The 24375-nt window shown below is 36.4% G+C and overlaps 1 protein-coding gene across 5 annotated transcripts in view; it reads left to right on the top strand.

The window, feature by feature from the left end:
* Positions 1–8810: 8810 nt before the first annotated feature.
* Positions 8811–24375, top strand: part of LOC111504576 (equilibrative nucleoside transporter 1) — a 72905-nt gene continuing 57340 nt past the window's right edge. For 2 of the 5 annotated variants that reach the window (XM_074170485.1, XM_074170482.1), the window contains exons 1-2: positions 8811–8980; positions 19289–19409. In XM_074170485.1, the coding sequence (XP_074026586.1) occupies positions 8958–8980; positions 19289–19409 (144 nt within the window). In that variant the 5' untranslated portion in view covers positions 8811–8957. Of the gene's footprint in view, positions 8981–15442; positions 15920–19288; positions 19410–24375 lie in introns of those variants that run through there. The other 3 variants (XM_074170484.1, XM_074170486.1, XM_074170483.1) reach the window with 3 other exon arrangements.

The following is a 24375-nucleotide window of genomic DNA, read 5'->3' as shown; positions in this document are numbered from 1 at the left end:
TTAAAAGAAATATGTATCATCTGGTGACGTTTTAAAGACTCTATCCATTTTCTTTATCCAACCTATTTAAATCAAAACATTATAATTCGTAGTTATGATTCGTCTTTTGATGTAAATAAATTTGATATTATTATTATCATTGACACTGATAATATAAAATTGATCGTCGGTTTGATAATGAAGATGGATAAAGTATTCGAAACATCACCATATAAGTATACAAATAGAATAGATTTACGCGGTTAGAAATTTGAACATCTGATTTCGAGTTGAACCGCGTTCAAAATTTTGCGTTGTACTGAGAGATACACTTTATATATTCTTGTTGGTTTGGAAATGAAGATTCATATTCCTTATTGGATTTTATAGATGATTCAGAAACAATTTTATAGATTTAATGGAATACTTCGAATAAGACATTGCGATAATTTTAATCTGATAAAAGTCTACAGGGATTCGTTGAATGATCCTTCACTTCAGTTTCATTAGGATTGATGACAACCGGTATAATTTTTTCTGATAATGAATCTATGCGATCATCCAGATCTCACATCTCTGCTTCAATTCTGATTGTTTTGTGGATACATTTTCCCAAGCAAACAGCTTGGTCGACTGTTTCCAGAGCACTGTGTGAATTATGTAGTTGAATATAGTTATTGAGTTTGAATAAGTGTACCACTGGTTTATTAGTTATTTATTATCCACCCACGCAGAAGAGAATTTAATAAAAAGCAAGGACGTAACAGTGGTGACAGCGGCGGGATTGATAGTGGTACTGAAGACTGGAGACAGAAGCGGATTAATTGTGGATGGTGAATACTCGAGTTGAGTAATTACGAGGAGATGGCGGAGATAGCAAATATCCTCGAGTACTTGATAACGATGAACGAGGAACAAGAAAGAAAAAGAAAAGATGAATTGAAAGAACAAGAGAGAAAACAAGACTCGTTCTTGAGACATTTGGAAAAGCAACAAAGTGAGCTTTTTATGAAAATTAGCGAGGGCTAACGAATCTTCCAGAGGGAAATAACCGAAAAAGTTGAAGGTGATATCGAGGAAGTCCGAGTTGAAGTACATACTTTTATGGAACGTGTAGAAATCGAGTTGGAGGAAGCCAACAAGCGGGTCATGGAAGTCAACAAGTGAGCCACGGAGGAAGCCAACAAGGTTACGGAAGAAAACAATTGAAAGACAAACTCGATCTTACGCACATGGCCAGACAACCGATGCTACTTGGGCATAGTACCCCCTCCTCATTTAGGAGAGTCGTACCGGCAACATCAGGGATATCTCAAAGTAAAACATTGAAGCCTCCTACTTTCGATGGCCAGTCATCATGGGCCATGTACCATCGACAATTCGAAGCAGCAGCCAACGCCAACGGCTGGACGGAGGAAGAAAAGGCTACTTCATTGGTACTGGCACTGCGATGTCAGGCTCTGGAAATACTCTATAACATTCCGGAGAGTAGTCAAAACGATTATCAGAAGATCGTTGAAGCCCTGGAGAAACGATACGAGCAACAATATTTGAAACAAGTCTATCAGATTCAATTGCAAAGCAGACATCAGCAACACCAAGAGACCTTGCAGGAGTATGGGGCAGATATAGAACGACTAATCAATCTATCCTACCCTCAAGCCCCCAAGGAATGCAGGCCTGAGGTAATGACGGCACCTTACCATAAACGCAGTATCAATAGCTGCTCTGGGATTCTAGGCAGCGAAAAATGCTTCAACGGGAGCAAAACCAAAGTTGAGAGGAGTAACCTTCAGTGAAGAAGCAATGCCGCAGGAACAATTAATGAACTGTAGGATAAGCTAAAGGCGATCACCTCTGGACAAAAAGCATCTATAAAGAAAAAAAAACCTTCCGGAGAATAGCGTTGCTATAATTGCGGAATACTGGGACATCTACAAATGAATTGTAGAAAACCACGGAGATCACAAAGCCTGCATAGGCGAGAGAATAGATGAGATGAGAGAGACCGCAGATCAAGGCAGTATAGCTCAATGAGAGGAAGTGACCACAGGGCAACAAGGAGGTACGACAGGACCCTAACACCGGATAGATAGCGCAGGTCACCAACGCCAGAAAGGAGAGAGGACCCTCAAAACGACCATCAGGAAAACGAGTAGTAGTCGACACTTCGGGACGTGTGTCGGCTTGCGGTGCTCAAAGCCCCAGGATTTCTATTTGGAGAATCAAGAAGAACGGAAAGAACTTACTGGTCCAAGGTCAACTGGACGATAATGCATGCACGTTCACCATCGACACAGGAGTCTCCAGATCGGTTGTTCGACCTGATATGGTATATAAAACTATGAAGTCAGTTCCGAAGAACTCAATATTGAAAACGACTACAGGACAAACGGAACCAGTAATTGGAGAAGTCATTGCGAGCGTACGGATAGGTTCAATGACCATCGAACATCCACTCTTAGTAGCCGAAATCATGGATGAGTGTGTCCTCGGCCTCGACATTATGGAACAGAACAGATTTATTTTGAACATCAAAGGGAGAACTATGAGAATCGAAAATAAAGAAATGTTTTTGATTTGTATAGGGCTGAGAAAAACTCGAAAATCAGAATACTTGTGGAAGAAGACATCCTGATCCCCAAAAATTCTAAAAATGTTATAATGGCGAAACTTGAGAGAAAACCTGGAGATTTGAGCACAGGGCTAGTGGAAGTAGAAGAACATCGCGGAGATGTTAATTGCCCGAGCCCTTGTAAATATGGACCATCGAATACCAGTCAAGGTTGCAGATATTAGGGAGCGCAAGGTTGTACTCAAGAAGAACGGCCTCTTGGGACTCTGTGAGCCTGTGCATGCAGTCACAAATTGTGAAAACACCCGAAAGAGAGAAATACGCAAACCAAAAGAAATGGAACCGCAAATACATAAAACAATGTTGAGTAAACTCGGGCAGCTTACGACAGAGGAAGAACGAAAAGTGAAAGCATTCTTAGAAGAGCACCATGATATCTTTGCCACCGGTACATCTACAGGGCGAACAAACCTAGTGCAACATCGAATAAACACCGGCGATGCCCAACCAATTAGACAGATCCGGAGAAGGCTCCCATTTGCCAAACAGAGAGAAGTAAAGGATATGATCGACAACATGCTCAAAGAAGGTGTCATTGAAGAGTCAGAAAGCCCATGATCATCTCCAGTTGTATTAGTGACGAAAAAGGATGGATCAACTCGTTTCTGCATAGACTACAGAAGGTTGAATGACATCACGAAGAAAGATAGTTATCCATTGCCCACAATCGACGACACCCTCACTACGCTTGCTGGTTCATTAACGCTGGACCTGAAGAGCGGTTATTGGCAAGTCGAAGTTCATCCTGAAGACAAAGAGAAAACCGCATTTTCTGCTGAAAATGATTTGTATCAGTTCGAAGTCCTTCCATATGCTCCAGCCATTGATGGATCTGGTCCTAAGAGGTCTCACTTGGAAAGCCTGCCTGTCTAGCTGGATGACGTTATCGTAATGGGGAAAACTTTCGATGACCACATCAATAACCTTGGAGAGGTGTTTATCAGAATAAGAAATGCTAGACCGAAGTTGAACCCGAAGAAGTGCTCGATATTCCAAAAGCAAGTAAATTTCCTTGGCCATGTAATCTCGGAGGAGGAAATGAAAACCGACCCAGTTAAGATCAAGGTTGTGAAGAATTGGCCTAGACCAAGAGATGAACACGAAGTCCGAAGCTTTCTTGGATTGTGTACGTACTACAGAAAATTTGTAAAAGACTTTGGACGGATTGCCAAACCTCTTCACCGGTTGACTGAAAACAACACTCAGTTTGATTGGAGCCTTGAATGCCAGCAGTCATTCAACGACCTGAAGAGAAGGCTAACAACAACACCCATTCTGGCCTATTCAAGAGAAATGGAGAACTTCATTCTTGACTGCGACGCATCCCAGTTCGGAATTGGATCCGTACTATTCCAGGAGCAAGATGGTGAAGAGAAGGTCATATGCTATTTCAGTAAAACCCTGAGTAAAGCCGAGCGGAATTACTATGTCACCAGAAAGAAGGTTCTAGCCATAGTGAAATCCTTAGGACACTTTCACACCTACCTACTGGGACGTCACTTTACTGTAATAACTGACTCCAGTGGATCCAGAGCCAGAGAGTCAAGTTTCAAGATGGCTAGAGAGACTTCAGCAGTATGACTTCCAAGTAGTACACCGAAGCGGGCAAACGCATAACAACGCGGACACGTTATCCAGAAGACCATGCATGAAACAGCATTGCAAGTACTGTCATCGTCTAGAAAATAAAGAGGATATAGTTCGAGAGGATTCGGAGTGCACGGAGCACATACGTGGCACAACCATAAGATTGGATACAGAAGTAGCAGATCAATGGACCACAGAAGAGATGAGAAAAAGCCAGAAGAAAGACAATGATCTGAAGTTGGTCCGAAACTGGCTCACCATCGGAGTTCGACCTGATTGGCAGCAACTCTCCAATTATGGTGCAGCCGTGAAAGCTTACTGGGCTCAGTGGGACTCACTGTGCCTACGCGATGGCCTATTGTTTCGCAAGTGGGAAAGCCCAGAGGAGACATCGGTGGTGCACCAACTGGTCTTACCGAAAGCAATCATCAAAGGAGTGCTGGAACAACTCCATAGTTGCCGAGCAGGAGGACACTTCGGCATCAAGAGGACTCTGGTGCGAATTCGAGAGAGATACTACTTGGCCAGTTGTCGTCGCGACGTGGAAGAATAGTGCAAACGATGTGACCTTTGTGTTTTGAGAAAGGGACTCATAACAAAAAGTCGCGGGAAAATGGCATAATATTTGTCAAGAACCCCATTTGAGAGAGTCGCAGTGGATATACTTGGACCTTTTCCTGTGACCGAGAGCGGCAACAAATGCCTAATGGTGGCGATGGACTATTTTTCCAAAAGGCCTGAGATTGTCCCTATTCCAAACCAAGAGGCTAGTACAGTAGCAGAGGCTTTTCTCAACAACGTGGTTGCCCGACATGGAGTATTAGGAATCAAGAAGACCCGGACGACCCCACTCCACCCACAGTCAGACTGAATGTACCTGTCGATGTTTGTTTCGGAAAACCGGAAAAATTGGGACAAGTTGGTACCGATTTTCCTCCTGGCATACAGAAGCGCAGTCCATGAGGCGACAGGATTTTCCCCATCCATGCTAATAACTGGAAGAGAAATGAAACTGCCGTCAGACCTACTGTTTGTGTTGCCACCAAATGATGACACTCGGAGAACGCACACGGAGAAACCAGGGAGCGACTAGCCAAAATTCATAAATTTGCGAGACAGCGTCTGAAAATTGCCAGCGACCAGATGAAGGCCCGATTAGACAAGAAGTCGACGAATGCGGAGTACGAACAAGGAGATCCGGTGTGGTTATTTCAACCCCAGAGGAATAAGGGAGTCTGCCCGAAATTACAGAGAAAATGGAAAGACCCGTATGTGGTAGCCAAGAAGATAAATGACTTGGTCTATCGTATCCAGTTAACACCAAGAAGCAAACCACTGGTGGTTCACATCGAAAGACTGGCCCCATATAATGACAACGATCCCCCTAGGTAGCTGAACCGGAATCAAGTTGATGAGTTACCCGGGACGGAGTATAAAAAATTATTAATCTGAAACCATTCTACGAGTGGATAATTCTGCTGCAGTGAGGTTAGCACAAAATCTTGAGTTCATAAGAGAGAAAGTAATAAAAGGATTAATAGGAATTATTCAGGATACATTTGGTTGAATTTTCTACAAGTTCTGGCAATGATTTGATCACACTGTCCGTGTATTATAAATAATTTCATAAGAACTTCGTTTGAATAATCAATATTTGCATTCATTTTTGGCGATTTTTGGAAACACCGTCAATAACCATTTATCAATTACTTATAAAAATCACTAAACTGTCCTAAGCTTGATATTTCCACGGCTACCTAGAAATCAAATTCTTTAAAAATTATTTTTTTTTACAACTGTTATTGAAAATCTCTTTGATAGAAACACTTCAATCAGAACACCCACCAAAAAATCATTTAGAATAGTTCACACATGCAGTTCGTGCTATTAGTAATATTAAATCCCTGTGAAGTTACTGACGATGATGAAGTAGTATTCAGTCCAACTGTAGAAAGTCTTTCATGACTAACCAATAATAACATATGCCTTGTAATCCAAAGATCGTGTGTTCAAATCCCATGGACCCTATAATTTTTTTTATTATTAGCAGTAACGTTATACAAAAAAATGTGTATGATACTTTTCTTAAAAAGTGATTTTATTTTGCTCGTGAGTTTGCTCCACTTGCTGACGCTCGTTTTGCAATAATCCCCACTCACAAAATAAAATGTCACTTTCAACACTTGTAGGTAAAACGTGAATAACTATTTTTCCACAAAAACGGCTTTAATAAGAAAACTTGACGATTTAGGTGAAGGTACATGTATATCATCTTGAAGCATTTTTCACCATCTTTCAATTTATCGAGTAATATACAGGGGGTTTCATTTGAAAAAATGAACTTTCGACTACTTTTATGCACAATGGAAATAATAGTAATTTTAGCACGCCCTGTATAATATGGAGTCGATTTCTTGGTGTTATTTGAATATTTCGAGTTTGTCCAAACTATCATCAAAATATCAACTTTTCATGAATTGAGAGTACTGATGTACTTCATTTCAATTAAGGCTATGTTTTGGACCATATTTAGCACACTTTATTTTTCATCTCGAAAACAGATAAAGATAGGAATAGGACATTATCAACAAAAAAGTATTAAAATACTAGAGCGATTCCAAAAATGTATTATTATACGGGGTGTTCCTTTTAATAAAAAAAATATAATTGCTAGAACTTTTTGATAGAAGTGGCAACGCCGCAATGCTGAAAATATTTTAGATCGATAGAACAGGTAAGGAAATGTGAGAGGTGAAATTTTCAGAAAAATCATGCTTTGCGTTTTCTAGAAACGTCTAACCTACCATCGACCGTGAGTCACGCTTTATAGATAGGATAGGGCTTTGAATCAAAATATTTTTTCTAAAGTGACGTGAAGTTAGTATACAGGGTGATTCACGGTGGATGGCATATTATACGTTTCTGGTGAACCAGACAACGGATGACTTTTAAAATTCAATGGAGAGCGTATTCGGACATTCTCTACCCAACTGCGAATTATTCTCGACAATGCGGTGTTGCCACTTTCATTAGAAAGTACTTGAAACTTTGATTTGTCAAATACAACACCCTGTATATAATATTATTTTTTGAATCTACAACAATAACACGACAACTATTTTTAATATTTTCCGATCCCTATCTGTTAGCGTTTTCGAAATATGAATTAATTTCAATTTATTCTTCGGAAATCATGACCACTAAAAATACTGGTTTGGTTGATACTTGGAGGCTACAGTTTTTCCGTTTGCTTATTTCGAATGAAACAATTATTACAAATCCAGAAAGCTGTTGAAATTTGCTATCTCTCTATGTATATCATGCGTATACCTAACTAGTCAAGTTTCGGACTTATGGGCATTTATTTGTGAAAATGTCCCCTCAGAATGGTATTTCCATTCGGTATTTTGTAAGCAGGCCATGATTACTAATTTGACAGTAACGTTATAACATTCTCCTAATAATATTGACATTTTGGTAGAACGGTAGCCTGGTCGGTCGACGTGGGTGGTCTGCTTCACCCACTCAATTCACCACTATGTGAACCGGTGGTTCGAACCGCAAGGTCGAACAATCAGTTTCACTTTCTATCGTCCAACCCGTGTTGGGAATCACAAGCTAAAAGGTAAGACCCCGTTAGTCCTTAGCTCGCACAAGTTTCGACTTTTGACAGTTATCGTTAGTAGGGGGGAGACAGCTGGTTAACGAAAAAACATATTTTAATTTTCTTCACTTCAGAAGTTTCAAATACCTTCAAAACGATGGAACAAAACTATTCGAATGAAGTTCTTATGAATTTGTTGATAATTTTTGGATAGTGTGATAAAATCATCAGCAAGACATGTAGAAAGTTCAACGAAAGGTTTCCGAATCTACCGCAAATGAAAGTTGAGCAGAGAGTTGAATTTTGTGAAATGTTATTGATACGTATTCAAGAAGATAGATTTTATAAAAATAAAATTATTTGTAGTATGAATCGAAATTTTCGAGAAGAAATTTTCAATATAGAAAATCGTCATAATTGATCCAGTGAAAATCCTCACGTCACCAAAGGAGCCGGATTTCAAAATAAATTCAGTTTTAATATTTTCAACATGTTGATGAACAACAAATTGACGTCCGCGATAAACGAGTAATCATCAACATCCAAAAGCTTCTTGATGGAGCTCCTGCACATTGTAGAAGATAAGTGAGCGCAGAACTGGACAGACTTTGTGACAATCGGTAGATAAGTCGCATGGGACTATGGAATTGGCCATCGATAATCCATTAGACTTTTATCTGTAGAGAATGTTTGAAGAAGAAGTTTACAAAACACCGGAAGATAAATTGTTAGAAAGGATTACCTAAATGACTCAGATCTGGTTTATCAGAAACGTCTAATGCCACCATCAATCACCCTATATAATGAGTAAATATATGCCATTCAAAACTAAAATTCGTACAATGATTTGTTTTCTGAAAATATGTTTTTGTACAACTTTTTACCAGATGATGACTCAAAAAATAAAATCTTTACACCACTATTTCAAGATAATTTGAAAAATAAATTGGTTTGTTATCTCTTATCAAAGGTATATAACTCTAGATAGTATTATTTGATTTTCATGTTCTTCATTACCATATTTTCTATATAACTGCCATGTGTTCATAACGTTCATTTGTCCGCATTAAAAATTTGTGTTTTTATTAACATTGAAATACTGAATAGGTACGCGAAGTGAATACAATCGAAACTGAGTGATCCACAGTGAAAATGCATGTTGACGTGAATGCTAGGTGAGACATCATGTATTATATATATTAAGTGATGAGTGGAATGCTTGTTGACTCTACTCACCTTATACTTTATTTGAGCAGATGATGACAGATAATCGCTAGAAAGTAAAGTTGAAACAATTAGTCTAGTCAAAACAGACTAAAATATATTCGGAAAAATAAAAATGCAGAAAATAATTTGTACAAATCAGGGACGGATAAGAACAAATTTGTCTCCATTCGAATTTTTAAAATTATTTCTGCCATATGAAGTTTCAGTGTAATTCTTTCTTATAAAAAAAAGTGTACGGTGAAACAATTTAAAAACTTGCTATCAGCACTTTAAGTCTAGAATAATGCTGTGAATGAAGGTGTATAAAAAATCTATGAAACAGGTCGAATTTTATTCTGGAGGGGGACTGCATTCTATGCATAATTTTAACTCTTCCGGTATCCCAAGTAGTATGTGAATGTTAAAAATATATTCTTTGAATTTAATCATTTTTGGGTAACTTTTAAATCTTCTTTGATAAATGAAAAAACATCTTCATAATATATATTTTACGCATTTTTTGAATGTTCCAACAATAACTGAAATATATATTTTGATATTTAAAACTATCAAATATTTTAGAGAAAGTTTCCAACTTATTCAAAAGCTTTTGAAAATGAATCAAAATTTATTTTAATCATATTATGATGTTGATACCATAAAAGGGCCATCACGGACAATTATTTAAAAAAAAGGCTTATGAGCTTCGACAGTGCAGTGTTGCAAATTATAGTTGTCATAAGAAAGTGCATATGAATGGACCGCTAGATTATTCAGTTGAACTACGAGTTGCGAGATTGAAAACGGAGTATCCACTCTGTATCAGAAATAATTGTGTAGGTATATGATGTTAGATATATATTTTGTCAGTTATCATTTTGAATTTGAGTGTTTTCTATTTCAAGAGAACATGTTTGATTTTGAAAAAGATTTTGTTCAAAATAGCCTTTTCAAAGACAAAAAAGTACCAAATTTTTTGAAGTCATTGAAATTGCTTCTTCAAGTAAGGCGACATGACATAATGCAGCTTTTTAGCACCAAATAAAACCTGAACCAATGGATGGCGTACCCAATCGGCGTACTGATCGTGAACAAAATTCGAAACATAATGATGGTTATTCCAAGATTCGAAGGAACAATCATGCGAGGGCACCGTGTCATTTTAAGGGCTTTTCGCAGGGGCGGTTTTAGAAGGTTGCGAACAGGGCAACCGTCCAGGGCCACACCTTTGCAGGGGCCTCAAACAATGGTTGTGGTAGAAAAAGAGTTGACATTTGAATCTTTATTGTATTCTAAAGTTTTGATTGAAATAATAAAAAATTAAGTTTGAATAAGAAAGGTAATATTAACTATAATAAAATCCTCAAACGTAATTCTCAAACACTAAAAGTAAACTGATAATTCAATGAATATGATTTATCTCCTCGTGCATTACAACTTCGACGTACGGGGTAATCATCGTGATGTCCGTCAACTCTTATTTCTCACCCCTTATTCTGATAACCAATATCAGACTGTCCGCATAGTCGGGATGGCTTTTGCTAGCCGGTTCCTAGTCTTGGCGCCCTCCATCACATTGCCGAGCGGGCCTCTGACCCCATCTATTTCTGGAGAAGACTTTTTTCCAGGCTTGAAGAGAGCTACCCAGGCCCTCTGGCGCTGCTACTAGCCGCTTGAATGGAAGGAACGACTTTATTATTCCGGTGCCAAAATATATAATTGAAAAAAAAAATCACTATTGGAGTAGTCCTGTAAATTGTTACAATACCTGTGACAGTTGTGGCTGAAGGAAGGAGATTTTTGTGGATCTTGGTCTAAGGAAAAGACGCCAAGGAAATTTTTAAATCCGTTCCTAGGTATATTTTACAAGGACTTAGTTTTTTTCATCATTAAAAATTTCCCCTCTGTATTTTTTTTAAATCTTATATTTTCGCGAAAGACGAGGGCCTTTGTAACAAAAACCATAATATATTATTCTATTAACACTACAGCTACTGTGTATGTCCTTCATTGCTTCTGACAGTTGGCGCTCTCTCGCGCTAACAACTTTCAAATAAAGCTACTATCTTCATGAACAAATAGTAGACTGTTACTGCTACTAATGTCAACCTGTGATTATTATTAGATAGAAGAGTGAACAACGGGCTATTCAGAATGGGACCTTTTGAAAGTATTTGAAAGCCTGTTGTCAGGTGTCAATGATTTTAGATTCTCTCATTCTAAAGTATTTTGAACGATACTCGACTTGTCCGGTGTATGAAACTGAATATGTGAGACGTGTTTCTCAAACCGAATTATCATAATCTACTCCGATCAGCTGACATTATTTTGTTGCAACCCTCACAGTTCATTTCTTAAATCCCAGACGTTTTCGTTCTTTCGTTTCTTTCGTATCTTGCCCATATCTACAGTACAGAAATGAGCATCAGGCGGTGTTAGAAATTATAGGATAAATTATATATCTGGCAACAGAGAAAACAGTTTGAGGGACGTATTCTAAAAACACTTTATTGTGTGATTTTCAATAGACAGTTTTACAAAAACGCAACACGTGATTCGCCATACAATGGCTTCCTTGGGCGTGTCTTAATTCTAAGACACGCCATTGTATGGCGAAACATGTGTTGCGTTTTTGTAAAACTGTCTAGTGAAAATCACACAATGAAGTGTTTTTAGAATACGTTAGTTGTAGATTTTCATCAAGTATCGGCCGATTCAGTCATATACAGTTTGAGAGCTTTTGGGTTGCTAGTCAAGTGTAACGACAGTAACACGTTATATAAGAAGACAGACGGGTATAACTATTTTGCAGGTCTGCAGGTCAGCAAATTGTTCTCAGTAGACAGTGCTCTCGTATTCTTGTAGGAGGCCAGAAATTTTTGCAGGTCGGGTCTGCCAGACATGAATCTCGACCAGGTTAATCATTTTCAGCAGAAAAATTCCAACCCTCACCCTTTGATTATGGAAAAATTCCACATTCCTCATTAAATTGAAAATAAATCTTGCAGGTCGGCAGAAATTCTTGCAGGTCGGATATGCCAAACATGAATCTCGACCAGGTTAATCATTTTCGACAGAAAAAATTTCCAACCCTCATTTTTCTGTCGATAATGATTGACCTGATCGAGATTCATGTTCGGCATACCCAACCTGCAAGACTTTCTGCCGACCTGCAAGGTTTATTTGCAATTTAATGAGAAATGTGGAATTTCTCCATACTCAAAGGGTGGGGGTTGAATTTTTTTTGTCTACTGAGAACAATTTGCTGACCTGCAGACCTGCAAAATAGTTATACCCAAGACAGACAGTGCATACCTACATTGCACATTGTGTAATATTTGGAAATATAGTTTGTTGAAAGTTCTTGGGCTTTCACTAATATTAGTGAATAATTATATACAGTCCACATTGGTAGCGGGTTAAAACCCTAACATTTGGTCCTTCGAGCAGAATTTGTTCCTGTGAACCGGATGTATTTGGATAATTTTGGCATTCACTATTGGAATACTGTTAGTTCGAGCATAATTCAGTGCATCGAGTTTGGATAATACTGCTATTAAGAGTGAAAATTACGGATACCGATAGTTTATCTCTGTGGTTGAGACTTTCCTTAATTGAGACAATTTGGAAATTATTCTTCAAAACGAAACATAAGCCGGTTGAGCGCGGTAAAAGACCGCATAGCAACCAGGAACACCCTCACATCGAGTGCTCGCCAGAAGTAGTGCTTAGCGAAATTGAACTCTATAACCCCGTGACTGCCGATATGTTCAGAGGGATTGTCACAGACTAGGGTATATGGTCTGTAGGGATTGTCAGAGACAACTTCTACGAATTGCCGGTGTTGAGGAGTTGGATAAGCGAAGGGCGTCATCTGCGACGGCGACGGAAGGATTTCTAACGACGTGAATTTCGAGGTCCACGTGGTGAAGAGCAGTGGATACATTGGTTTGTTTATTGGAAGAACGAGAGTGCGTCTATGCGTGTGCTTTCCTCTATACCTATTAAGTCTGTTTTTTGACTGTGTTTGTAGATTGGCAATTGTTCTTTTTTCAATATTTATTTCATATTTTGTGCTATTTACCTACCTACATATGTGAAAATACGATGGCAGAGTAAATGAAAACACTAAATAGAAAAAGGGATGTAGTGAAAGCTCGCCTAACACTTTTCAAGAAATTTGTAGATGGGTATTTGGATAAAAAAATAATGGTCAGCTCATTGAAAAAATATCTGTGATAGAATTAGAATCAAGGATGCAGTCACATAACGCTTTATTATCAAATTTTAATGAAGTTCAAACAACAATAGAAAATGACTTGGAAAATCAATTGAAAGTCAGGGAAGAATTGGATGATAGTTATCGTAAAGTTATAGCCATTTGCAAGGAAGTTTTGGGTGGGTTCAATGTAAATATTAATGACAATTTTGATGATAATATGTCACAAAGAGCATCTGTTTTGTCCATACACAGTTTGAGAGCCCCTAACGCTATAATGTCACAACCTAAACTTCCACCAATCCCTATTCCCAAATTTAGTGGAGTTGTAGACACTTGTTGGTTGGAATTTGGAGGCACATTTGAGTCATTGATTCATGAGAATGACTCTATAAGTAATATTGAAAAATTACATTTTCTTCGAAGTGCTTTATATGGTGACGTCAGACAAATGATACAATCGCTGGAATTCTCAGCCATAAATTACCAAAAATTGCATGGGATTTGCTTTGTGATAGGTATGATAATGAATCGTCAAGTCAATAATCACATAAAATCATTATTTGCATTACCGTCATTGGTTAGAGAGTCTTCAAGCGAATTACGGAAACTCATCTAAAATCATTATTTGCATTACCGTCATTGGTTAGAGAGTCTTCAAGCGAATTACGGAAACTCATGGATGCAATGACAAAACATTTAAGATCACTGGAATCTCTGGGTTTGAAAATTGATTCTTGGGGCATAATTATAATATTTCTTACCTGTGGGAAGTTAGATTCAAACACACTACGTCAGTGGGGAGAAGAGCAGCCTCGCGACAAATTAGCAACATTGAGTGAATTCAAAGAATTTCTGAAATCAAGGGCTGAACTCTTAGAAAAATTAGAAAACAGTCATGTTGATAAAAAATCTAATCATGGTAGATTCGAATCTGATTTTAAACCCAGTACATCTCTCGTTTCAGTGTCAAATATAGTTTGTACCTGTTGTAATGGTAACCACTTAATTGATAATTGCGAAAAGTTTGGAAAAATGAATGTGCGTTCAAGGTATGAATATGCTAAACGTTCAAAATTATGCTTAAATTGTTTGCGAAGAGCTTCACATATAAGTCGAGATTGTTCGAGTGGTAACTGCAGAAAGTGTGGTCAGAAACACAACACTTTGTTACACTATGAAGTACAAAAACATAAAGGACTTATTGATGAGTCACTAAACAACCTTGAAACACAACATTCTAGGCAAATTAGTAAAAGTGGATCAGCTGATCCTCAAATGGGTACTAAACAAGTCACTTCAGCTAACATATCTACATTAACTACACTCAATGAAAATTTGGTACATGATGGAGGCAACGAAGTACTATTGTCTACAGCTTCCGTATATGTGATAGATAAAAAAAATTGTCCTCAAATCGCTAGAATTCTTCTTGATAATGGATCTCAATCTTATCTCATCACATATAATTTTACACGAAAATTGGGACTGAAGTTCAGATATCAATTGTTGGCATCAACCAGTCGGTATCTGAAATAAAAAATAGGTGCAGCATTACATTTCAATCTATAAAGAATAATTTCAAACAAAATATAATGTGCTTGGTTGTTCCTCAAATTTCAGTTAACATTCTAAACTATAACATTGATGTGAGTCATTTGAATATTCCTCCTCATCTTCCATTGGCTGATCCTGAATTTTCGAAATCCAGTCCGATAGATATCTTGTTAGGAGCAGAAGTTTTTTATTCTTTGTTATGTATTGGTCAAATGAAATTGGGATTGAAAAACCCAATTTTACAAAAAACATCACTAGGTTGGATTGTTTCAGGATCTATAGGTAGACACAAAGGAAACATGATAACACAATATAATCTTGTTAGCAACAATCTTACTCAAACTTCTGATCTACACAATCAATTGGAGAAGTTTTGGACGATAGAGGAACCTCTTTCCTTGAACAACTACATGTCTGAGGATGATCAGAAATGTGAAGAGATTTTTGAGGAAAAATTTATGATACAAGTGCCACTATCTGAATCACCATGTAAATTGGCAGATTCCAAAAAACATGCTTTAGATATGTTTTTGGGTTTTGGGTTTTTGGGTATTGTGATTTCATGGAAGAATATAAAATGATGGGACACATGTCATTGGCACCTCCATCTTTATATGATGAACAAGTGTCATATTTTTTGCCACATCATGGTGTCCTAAAAGAACAAAGTTCGACAACAAAATTAGGAGTTGACTTTATTGGATCATCACAAACAAGTAACGGCATCTCTCTTAACGACATACGACATACAGTATAAAGGTGCAAATAGTCAAGATGATCTTTTGAAAATCAAGGATTATGTTTTGAACACTGTTACCTATGGAACAAAATCAGCACCTTTTCTGGCTATGGGGTGTTCAAAGGAAGTTGGTATTCAGAACTTAGAAAGTGCCCCAAAAGCCGCACAAGCTATTTTACATCATTTTTATGTTGACAATTTTGTATCTGGTGCAGATTCTCCTGAAGAGACAGTTCAGTTATGTAATGATGTGTCATCATTATTGAAAGCAAGTGGATTTTCATTGAGAAAGTTGGTTTAGCAGTGATCCGCAAGTTACTGAAAAAATCAATGGCAATTTTTCTAAATTGGAAAATGTTCACTTCGGTGGAAAGGAAGAAAACAAAACGCTTGGTTTGTATTGGTGTTTTAGGTTAGATGTACTCAAATATAGTATTGATTTTTCAAAGTCAGACAAAATAACAAAACAATCAACTTTCTCTGATATATCAAAAATATTTGATCCACTTGGTTTATTGCGTCCTTGTGTTATTATTGCCGAAATGTTATAACAGACCTTATGGGCATTAAAGGCAAATTGGGATGAAACATTGCCGTCTGACATCCATACACAAAGGTATCAATTGAAAAATCAATTTAATTCTCTCAATGATTTACAAATTGCACGGCATGTAGTTTGTGCAAATCCTACCAGGTTGAAAATACATGACTTTGCTGCCTCCTCTTCAAAGGCTTACGGGTCATGCATATATATAAGAAGCATAAATGAAAGAGGCAATATTCACGTTTGTTTGGTCGGTTCTAAGGTAAAGGTAACACCGTTGAAATCTCAAACAATTCCACGACTTGAACTGTGTGGTGCCTCAGTTTGAGCTAAGTTAATAACCAGAATTAAAAGTTCTCTAGACCTTCAGTCTAGAATCGTATTCGAATGTATTAGATGTTTTAGAACTAAACCAAAGGGTATTTCTCAAATTATGGGTATTCTTCCCGCAGAAAAGGTTCGTCCAATGCCCCCCTTTTTCACCACTGGAGTGGATTTGCAGGTCCTTTTTTAATTAAAGATAAACCTGGTCGTGTTGCAAGGCTCTCAAAATCCTATGTTTGTTTAATTGTCTGTTTCTCCACTCGAGCAGTCCATTTAGAGTTAATTTCCTCCCTTACACCTGAAACATTTATTGCTACATCCAAAAGATTTTGCTGACGTAGAGGTAAACCGAATTCTGTATGGTCTGATAATGGCACAAATTCCATTGGTGCCAATTCGGAATTGAAAAAATTGGCTGATTTTTTTAAAAACGATGATATTCCACTCGTAGACTACTTTGCAAATGAAGGCGTAATTTGGAAATTTATTCTCTCCCATTCTCCAAATTTTGGTGGTCGACGGGAGGCAGGGATAAAATCAACAAAATTCCATTTAAATAAGGGTAATGGGTAATGTTTCATTAACATTTGAACAATTGTCAACTCTGCTCACCCAGGTAGAAGCAGCTTTGAATTCCCGACCATTAACCCCACTCTCCTCCAATCCAAACGATATGGACGTTTTGACATCATCTCACTTCCTGATCGGAAAAATACTAACCAGTTCACTTGATCCAAATTTAATGAAAATTCCAATCAATAGATGGAATTTTCATTACCAACACTTTTGGAATCGGTGATCAAAGGACTATATCACCGAACTCCAGCAGCGTCATAAATGGCAAATTAAGCAAGATAACCTGCAGACTGGACAGCTGGTTATACTACGTGAAGAAAATCTTGACAATGCAATCACATAAATCTATTAATGATTGATTTGTAGTTGTAAAATTATGTTTATTTTTATGTAACTTTACATTTCGTTTTAAAAGACAATCTTTCAAGGTGGGGGGTATGTTAGAAATTATAGAATAAATTATATATTTGGCAACGGCTCCAACATACCCCTCGCGCATACAGAAATAACAGTTTAAGTGCTTTTGGGTTGCTAGTCAAGTGTAACGACAGTAACACGTTATATAAGAAGACAGGCAGTGCAAACATTGCACATTGTGTAAAATTTAGAAATATAGTTTGTTGAAAGTACTTGGACTTTCATTAATATTAGTGAATAATTATATACAGTCCACATTGGTAGCGGGTTGAAACCCTAACCGGCGGCCCGTTGAACATGTTTATGCGGCCCGCCAAGTATTTCTAAATTTGAATTTATTTTATCGACTATCTCTTAACTTTCTGACAACCACGGTAATTTCTATAATATCCAGTGTTGAATTTTATAGTTGGCACCCTTGTTCATTGAACTACTTTTCTTTCCAGCGTACCTACTTATATAACCTCGTTTTCAGATACCAAATGTATTAGATAGATGTTAGTTGTTAGTGTTACCCACTGCATTATTCACCAGCAAAATTTGTATGCGCAAAGATTGAATTTGCCAAATGTCACACTACCAATTATCAAACTAATCAATTTTATAAAGTCGCGCGCGTTAAATCACCGTGTATTTAAAGAATTCCTGAAAGATTTAGAAACTGAATATGGCGACGTGGTTTTAAATACCGAAGTACGTTGGCTTAGTAGAGGTGCAATGCTAAAAAGCGAAATACAATTTTTTTTGGGATATGCCTTTTTTTTTATTTTGTTAATAATGAATAGATGTGCGATTTTGAGTTTCTTATTGACATAACTCAGAACCTCAATGATCCTAATGGAGAACTTGAAGGCAAAGCACAGTTTATTCACAATTTGCATGATGAAATTCAGGGCATGCAGGATAATGCCGATTTGAGAAATCTAGTTTTCTCAGTAAACATCGAAAATTTTCATAAATCTTATTTGAGCCCTGAAAAATTTCCGCTTTTGACGAAAAATGCAAAGCAAATGATGTCTCTGTTCGGAAGTACATATGATTGCCAACAATTATTTTCAACCATGAAATTGATCAAAAATGACCATTGATCAATACTAAGTGTTGTACGATTAGAAAGCTGCGTACGTCTAGCTACCTCATCAATTCCGGCTGAAATTGATCATCTTGTATCGATAAAACAGTGCCAAATTTTTCATTGAAAATTTCAAGTAAATTTGTTTTTCTGCTCTTTTCTTGTTTGTTTTCTTCTGCATGAAAATTTGTATATGAAATTTTAATTTCCTTTTTTATTTTTTTATTCTAATGTTCATTTTTTGTTTTTGAATTATTAATTAGTGTTACTGAGCGGGTTCCAAATTCTTAAAAAAAGAGTTGTGGTCTGTTCGTTATTGAAAACCATGCCAAGTTAACCCATCGCCTTGGTAGCTGCCTAGAAACGGTCGCACACCATGCAGAAAAAGTTATCCGAATTTCTGATGACTTTACTGGGGAGCGACACTCGTAACTTTAAATTCACTGTCTCCCTATTATGAAACTAAGTATACCTAACAGTGAAACGAACAATTTGGGATGCCAATTTCTATGGAAATTGGAGTAGTTGAGTCCTCTCCACTACTCCAAAGAAGTAGATTAATGAAATATGTCAGTTCTTCGGTCTTTGTGCATTTTTGTACCCTGTCTTCACATTTTTAAGAAAAAAGAATGCTCCAGTACATTCACATAATAGCTTCTTTATGCCTTCAGTAACTGATGTATTTATTCCACAATGGATTTTCCAACAGATTTTGTCAGGTAGTGAAATTTTAGTAATTATTTTATATTATTTATTAATTTCCTTAGAAAATATTCTCGAAAGTGAAGGTGTTGAATATATACAATATTAGTATGTTTCGAATTTCCAGGAGTAAAAATGGTAACCTGAAAGTGGAGTTGACAGATAGATTCTATGTCAGTTATGCAGTTTTTTATGTGATGGGAATATTGATGAACGTACCATACCATTTCTATATCAATGCCATAGGTGTAAGTATAATTTCATAATCTTTAAATTCAAGTAAAAATATGTGATGCTCAGAAAACCAGTTGAATGTTGTTTCGTGTCGTTCATATAAAAGAATCAGGGTAATAAAATTCTGAGCCACTTCGAACTGATGATGATGCTCAAGTAGATGTATTTTAACGTTATTGCAGCCGAACAAACTTAGTACCAGTCATGGTGAATTTTAAAATATTGTAATATTTTTGATATAGAAATGGGGATACTGGGTTTGTGAACAAATATTTTGCTGAATATTACTGGATTTTTTTCCCAACACCAAACTGTTATTTCAACACCTCGACACGTGTTTTGAGCACCAAGTGATCATCTTCAAGAGAAAGATCAAATTAATCCCTCCTACAAAGCTATCCTTATCTATACCGTAGATGTCTGTATAAGCTATATAAAATCAATTTTACAATATTCTCTCATCTACTAGTCTTGAATTAATTTTACAATGTGTCCTAATGTAATAGTCAGGTCAATCTAATAAATGAAATATTATTTTAACAAGCTATACAGGCTGTTTGTTTCAGCTGATACCACTATTGCTATCTCGGAAACGGTAGGTCGTACAAGGACGGTTGAATGGAACAAAAGTTCAATGGTATTTTTAGATCCATGAAATCATCAACGGTTTGTGAGATATTTGCAAAAAACTGAAAATGACAGATTTAATTTTTTTGCTCTACCGCCTCCATTTTCAATAATATCAAAAAATGATAAAGATACTTTTTGCTTTATTTCATGTGCTTTATAATCTGGGTGAACTCATTTTTCAATGCAAAGTTTCGTTCATTGAATTCCATCATCAATATATGTTTTTTTTAAAGACGGACCTGTATATTGTTTTATACATTTTCGTAATCATCATAATTAGAAAATTATTGATATATCACATCTATATTTACCGACGTTTCTTCCCGAAACCACATCATCACTATAATTTTTTTATTAAAGGGCTCGAATTTCCGAATGTTACTGAAACACAGAGTTCTCCTGTCGATAACGTCGTTCATTGGGATTATAAATATTTGTATTCACTGAAATCCAACTAAATTTCTGTCAGGGTCGTCTTAAAAAAGAGAGACCAATAATCTTTGTATTAATACCAAGCCATTCATAATTTCCAAATGTCTTCTGAAAATTTGTAGCTACCCAAAAATTTCTGTTCAGAAAATGAGTATATCAACAAGAATTAACTAATGAAAATACTGTAATAAAAAAGTCATAGATGATTTTCACGAGAAACATGATAGGCGATAATTTTTTTTTAAGTAAGCCATGAAATACATGAATGTGAATGTCAAGTTAATTGTCACACACAAAATAAAAGTTATTCAAATCGTTGAGCGATTTTAAGGGGGAAACATGAATTTTTACAATGACGAAAAGTGGATATGCTTCTTGTATATTCGAGATGTTTGAAGAATGCTACCAAATATCTGGCAATGTATCAGGAATTGTATCCTGAATGACAACCTACACATAGATATTTTCAACGAATCGAAAATACCTTACGGAATTATGGATCTTTAAAAAACCCTCTGAAAGAAAATGTACCGTTACTGGCGATAATGAAATCGGCGTTTTAGGTGAGTTCAAAGAAGATTCACATTAATGGTAAAGTGACATTAATTTGATTTAGGATTTATGGAAAATGAAAAAATTTAGAACAAGGAAGTATCTCTGAACGAGATTGCTCATAATTCGGCCATATTCACTACGTCTGTACGGAAAATTTTCAAGAAAAATAAATTCCAGCCTCATCGAGTCAGGAAAGTTCATCATTTGTGTTTAACGGACTTCAACAGGAGAAAAGTTTTTTGTAGATGGCTCATTAGAAAATTTCGCCAAGATAATGAAATTTGTAAAAACAATTTGTGGTGTGATGAAAGTACATTTACCAATAACGGATGGTTCAACAGGAATATACATTATCATTGGAGACAAGAAAATGAATATTTACATAGAGTTGCCAATTTTCAAGAGAGATATGGTGTTAACGTATGGCTTGGTGTTCTTGATAATGAAATTATTGGCCCCCACTTTTTTGAAACATCTCTGACCGGAGAAGTATACTTGAATTTCTTAGCCTTATGAGAAAATATGAGTATTTCCAACACGACGGAGCTCCACCACATCGCAGGAGGATCTGCAGAGATTTCCTCAATACATATATGCCAGGAAGGTGGATGGGAAATAATAGTCCTATTGTATGGCCACCACGTTTACCAGACCTTTCTTTTCTAGATTTTTTGTTGTGGGGCTTCATGAAAGATCAAGTATTCACAACAAATTTTGAAAATATTGAAGAATTGAAAGATTTAATAAGGAGTGCCTGCATCGCTATCACTCCACAGATGTTAGAGAACTGCCACAAGCACACTATTTCTAGAGCAAGTAGGTATTTGTTCAAGAAATGATGGAAGACAATTCGAACATTTGATGTGATATCGCGTGAGACGGTAACTTAAAAAATGTAACGTGAGACATTCCGTTATGGTGTTCATTTTCTATCATTTATTACTTCGTTACATTTTCTTTCGCAACTGTCTTTTCTTCAATGTGATGTATTAACGATACTGTTAACTATGTGTTACAACAATAGTTTGATATTTGATTTATCATTGAATAAAGAAAGTTGAATGACAGAATATTGATGATGTAATTTCGGGAAGAAACGTTGAGAAATACATATGTTGTGATATGTCAACGAATTTGTAAGTATAATGACTACGAAAATGTATAAAAAATATACAGGTCCGTAATTAAATAAAATATATTGATGATGGAATTCAATGAACGAAACGTTGCATTGAAAAATGAGTTGACACAGATTATAAAGCACATGAAATAAAGCAAATTGTTTTTTGTCATTTTTTGATATAATTGAAAATGGAGTCAGTAGAGCAAAGAAATAAAATCTGTCATTTTCATTTTTTGGAAATATCTCAGAAAACGTAGATGATATCATAGATCTGAAAATACCAGTGTGTTGCATTCCTGAATAGACAACTTTTGTTCCGTTCAACCGTCCTTGTAGGATCTACTGTTTCCGAGATAGCAATTGTGGTATCAGCTAAAAAATACGGCCTGTATAGTATACTATTAGGTATTCATAATATTATTATATTTACCTATTTCTACATTCTTATAGGCATCTAAAGTAGTAGATTACAGCCGGTTCTGGGCCTCCCCCACCACTATCACGTATTAATTGCTTTTTTTGTTGTTGTTTAGTAACATCAAGGCGATGTGACCTTGAAGGGTGCATGGTGCATGGATCGTTCAGAATTTTTTTTTTCATATGAGATTTTTTGTGTGTGTGTGTGTGGGTATGTGAGTGGGCATTCGTAGCCATGCGAGGACTTTCGTCCATACCAGATAGGTCATGTGAGGACAGTTTATCATGCGAGGACACACAACCTTTTGATTTCATTTTAGTATTCTACGTATTAATACGACCTCAGATGTACCTATAAATAAAAAAAAAGACGATGTTCTCATAACATGGTCACTACGGACACTTAGTTTACCAAACACACCGCTAGGCGTGCAACAATCGATTGATAAACACACTCCTACCTAATTTCTGCATTTTCTCCGAGGACACACAAATTCAAAAATTCACACAAATGCCAGTGATATATCTGCCTTTGAGAGGACTCAATTTGTGTGTCGATACGAGGACATCTTCGTAGATGTGTGTAGATACGAGGACTCTGAATATATTAAAAAGCAATTGGAATATTTAAAATAACATCACATTTTGTATTGAAGACCTAATTTGTGTGACGATGCGAGGACTTCATTTGCATTTGTGTGAGGATACGAGTACCTCAAATGAAATGAATTATATGTATTTTTCAGAAGATCGTCAAATTGTGTGTTGGAGTAAAGACATCATTCATGTCGCATTGCGAGGACTTTTGTGTAGGGTGAAAGTTGGGATACGATTCCATCATATTCAAGGCTTTTCCATTTTCATATTTCGCAGTTCTTGAATGTTTTTTATGTCTACTAAAAACTGCTGACGACTGAATGGTTAATATTTCAGAGGAGCATTGTGTGTTTACATCGGGAAAATCTGAGTGAGACTTTTTTAGTAGGGTCCAGCCTCAGGGATGACCAAATAAATAAATTGAAAAACTCTCGGAAGTGGCTAAGTTAGAAAATCGAAACTGCACTTGGGTTCAAACTCACATTTTGCATGCAATATCTTCAGGTCCAACTTTCCACAGTTTTCTAACACTTTGAATTTTCTCTATTCTCTCTGTTCATTTCTGGTAATCTGCTTCACTAAAACCAGGTCTGTCCCTGTAATATGTTTTTGTTATGCATTAATAAAAATAACATTTTTCTATGCTTGTCATAAATTTCTTGAGCAATTCGAATAAACTGTAAGCTACATCAACAAAAAAAAATCACTAGAGATATTTACACTTTCAATAATCAATCAGTGATTGAAAACGAAAAAAGCGATGTAATTGATCAAATGTTGAAAAATGACAAACCAAAATCAGTATGATTATTTTTTCACGTGTCAAAATGTGACGTTTTTCATATTTTAATCAATAACACTGGTTCATTCTGGCCAGTTGAATCAACACACTCCTATAGTTTTCAATTGAACTTGATTTGTCAAAAATATGTATTCACATGCTACCATCCAAATTGGTGAAATAAATAATCTTTCCAAATACCACTCATTCTTCAAATTTCATCTGATAATTTCTAGTTTTCATCACTCAAACGCATTCAAACAAACCGAATTAAGATTACGTTCATGTAACATTACATGTTCAAGAGATAGCAAAAACGTATGTGACTTTCTGGAACTCCAGCTAGCGTTTCCCGATATGACTAATAACCAGTCCGTGCAAAGCTTACTGTTGAATCATCTGAAAATAGAGCTTTTAACTGGTGATGATCAACTGTATTGCCGAA

This window comes from Leptinotarsa decemlineata, unplaced genomic scaffold (genome assembly GCF_025532065.1).
Source record: "Leptinotarsa decemlineata unplaced genomic scaffold, Ldec_3_MD MMD2_P_RNA_scaffold_9, whole genome shotgun sequence".
Taxonomy (NCBI): domain Eukaryota; kingdom Metazoa; phylum Arthropoda; class Insecta; order Coleoptera; family Chrysomelidae; genus Leptinotarsa; species Leptinotarsa decemlineata.
This window is presented reverse-complemented; position numbering and strand designations above follow the sequence as displayed.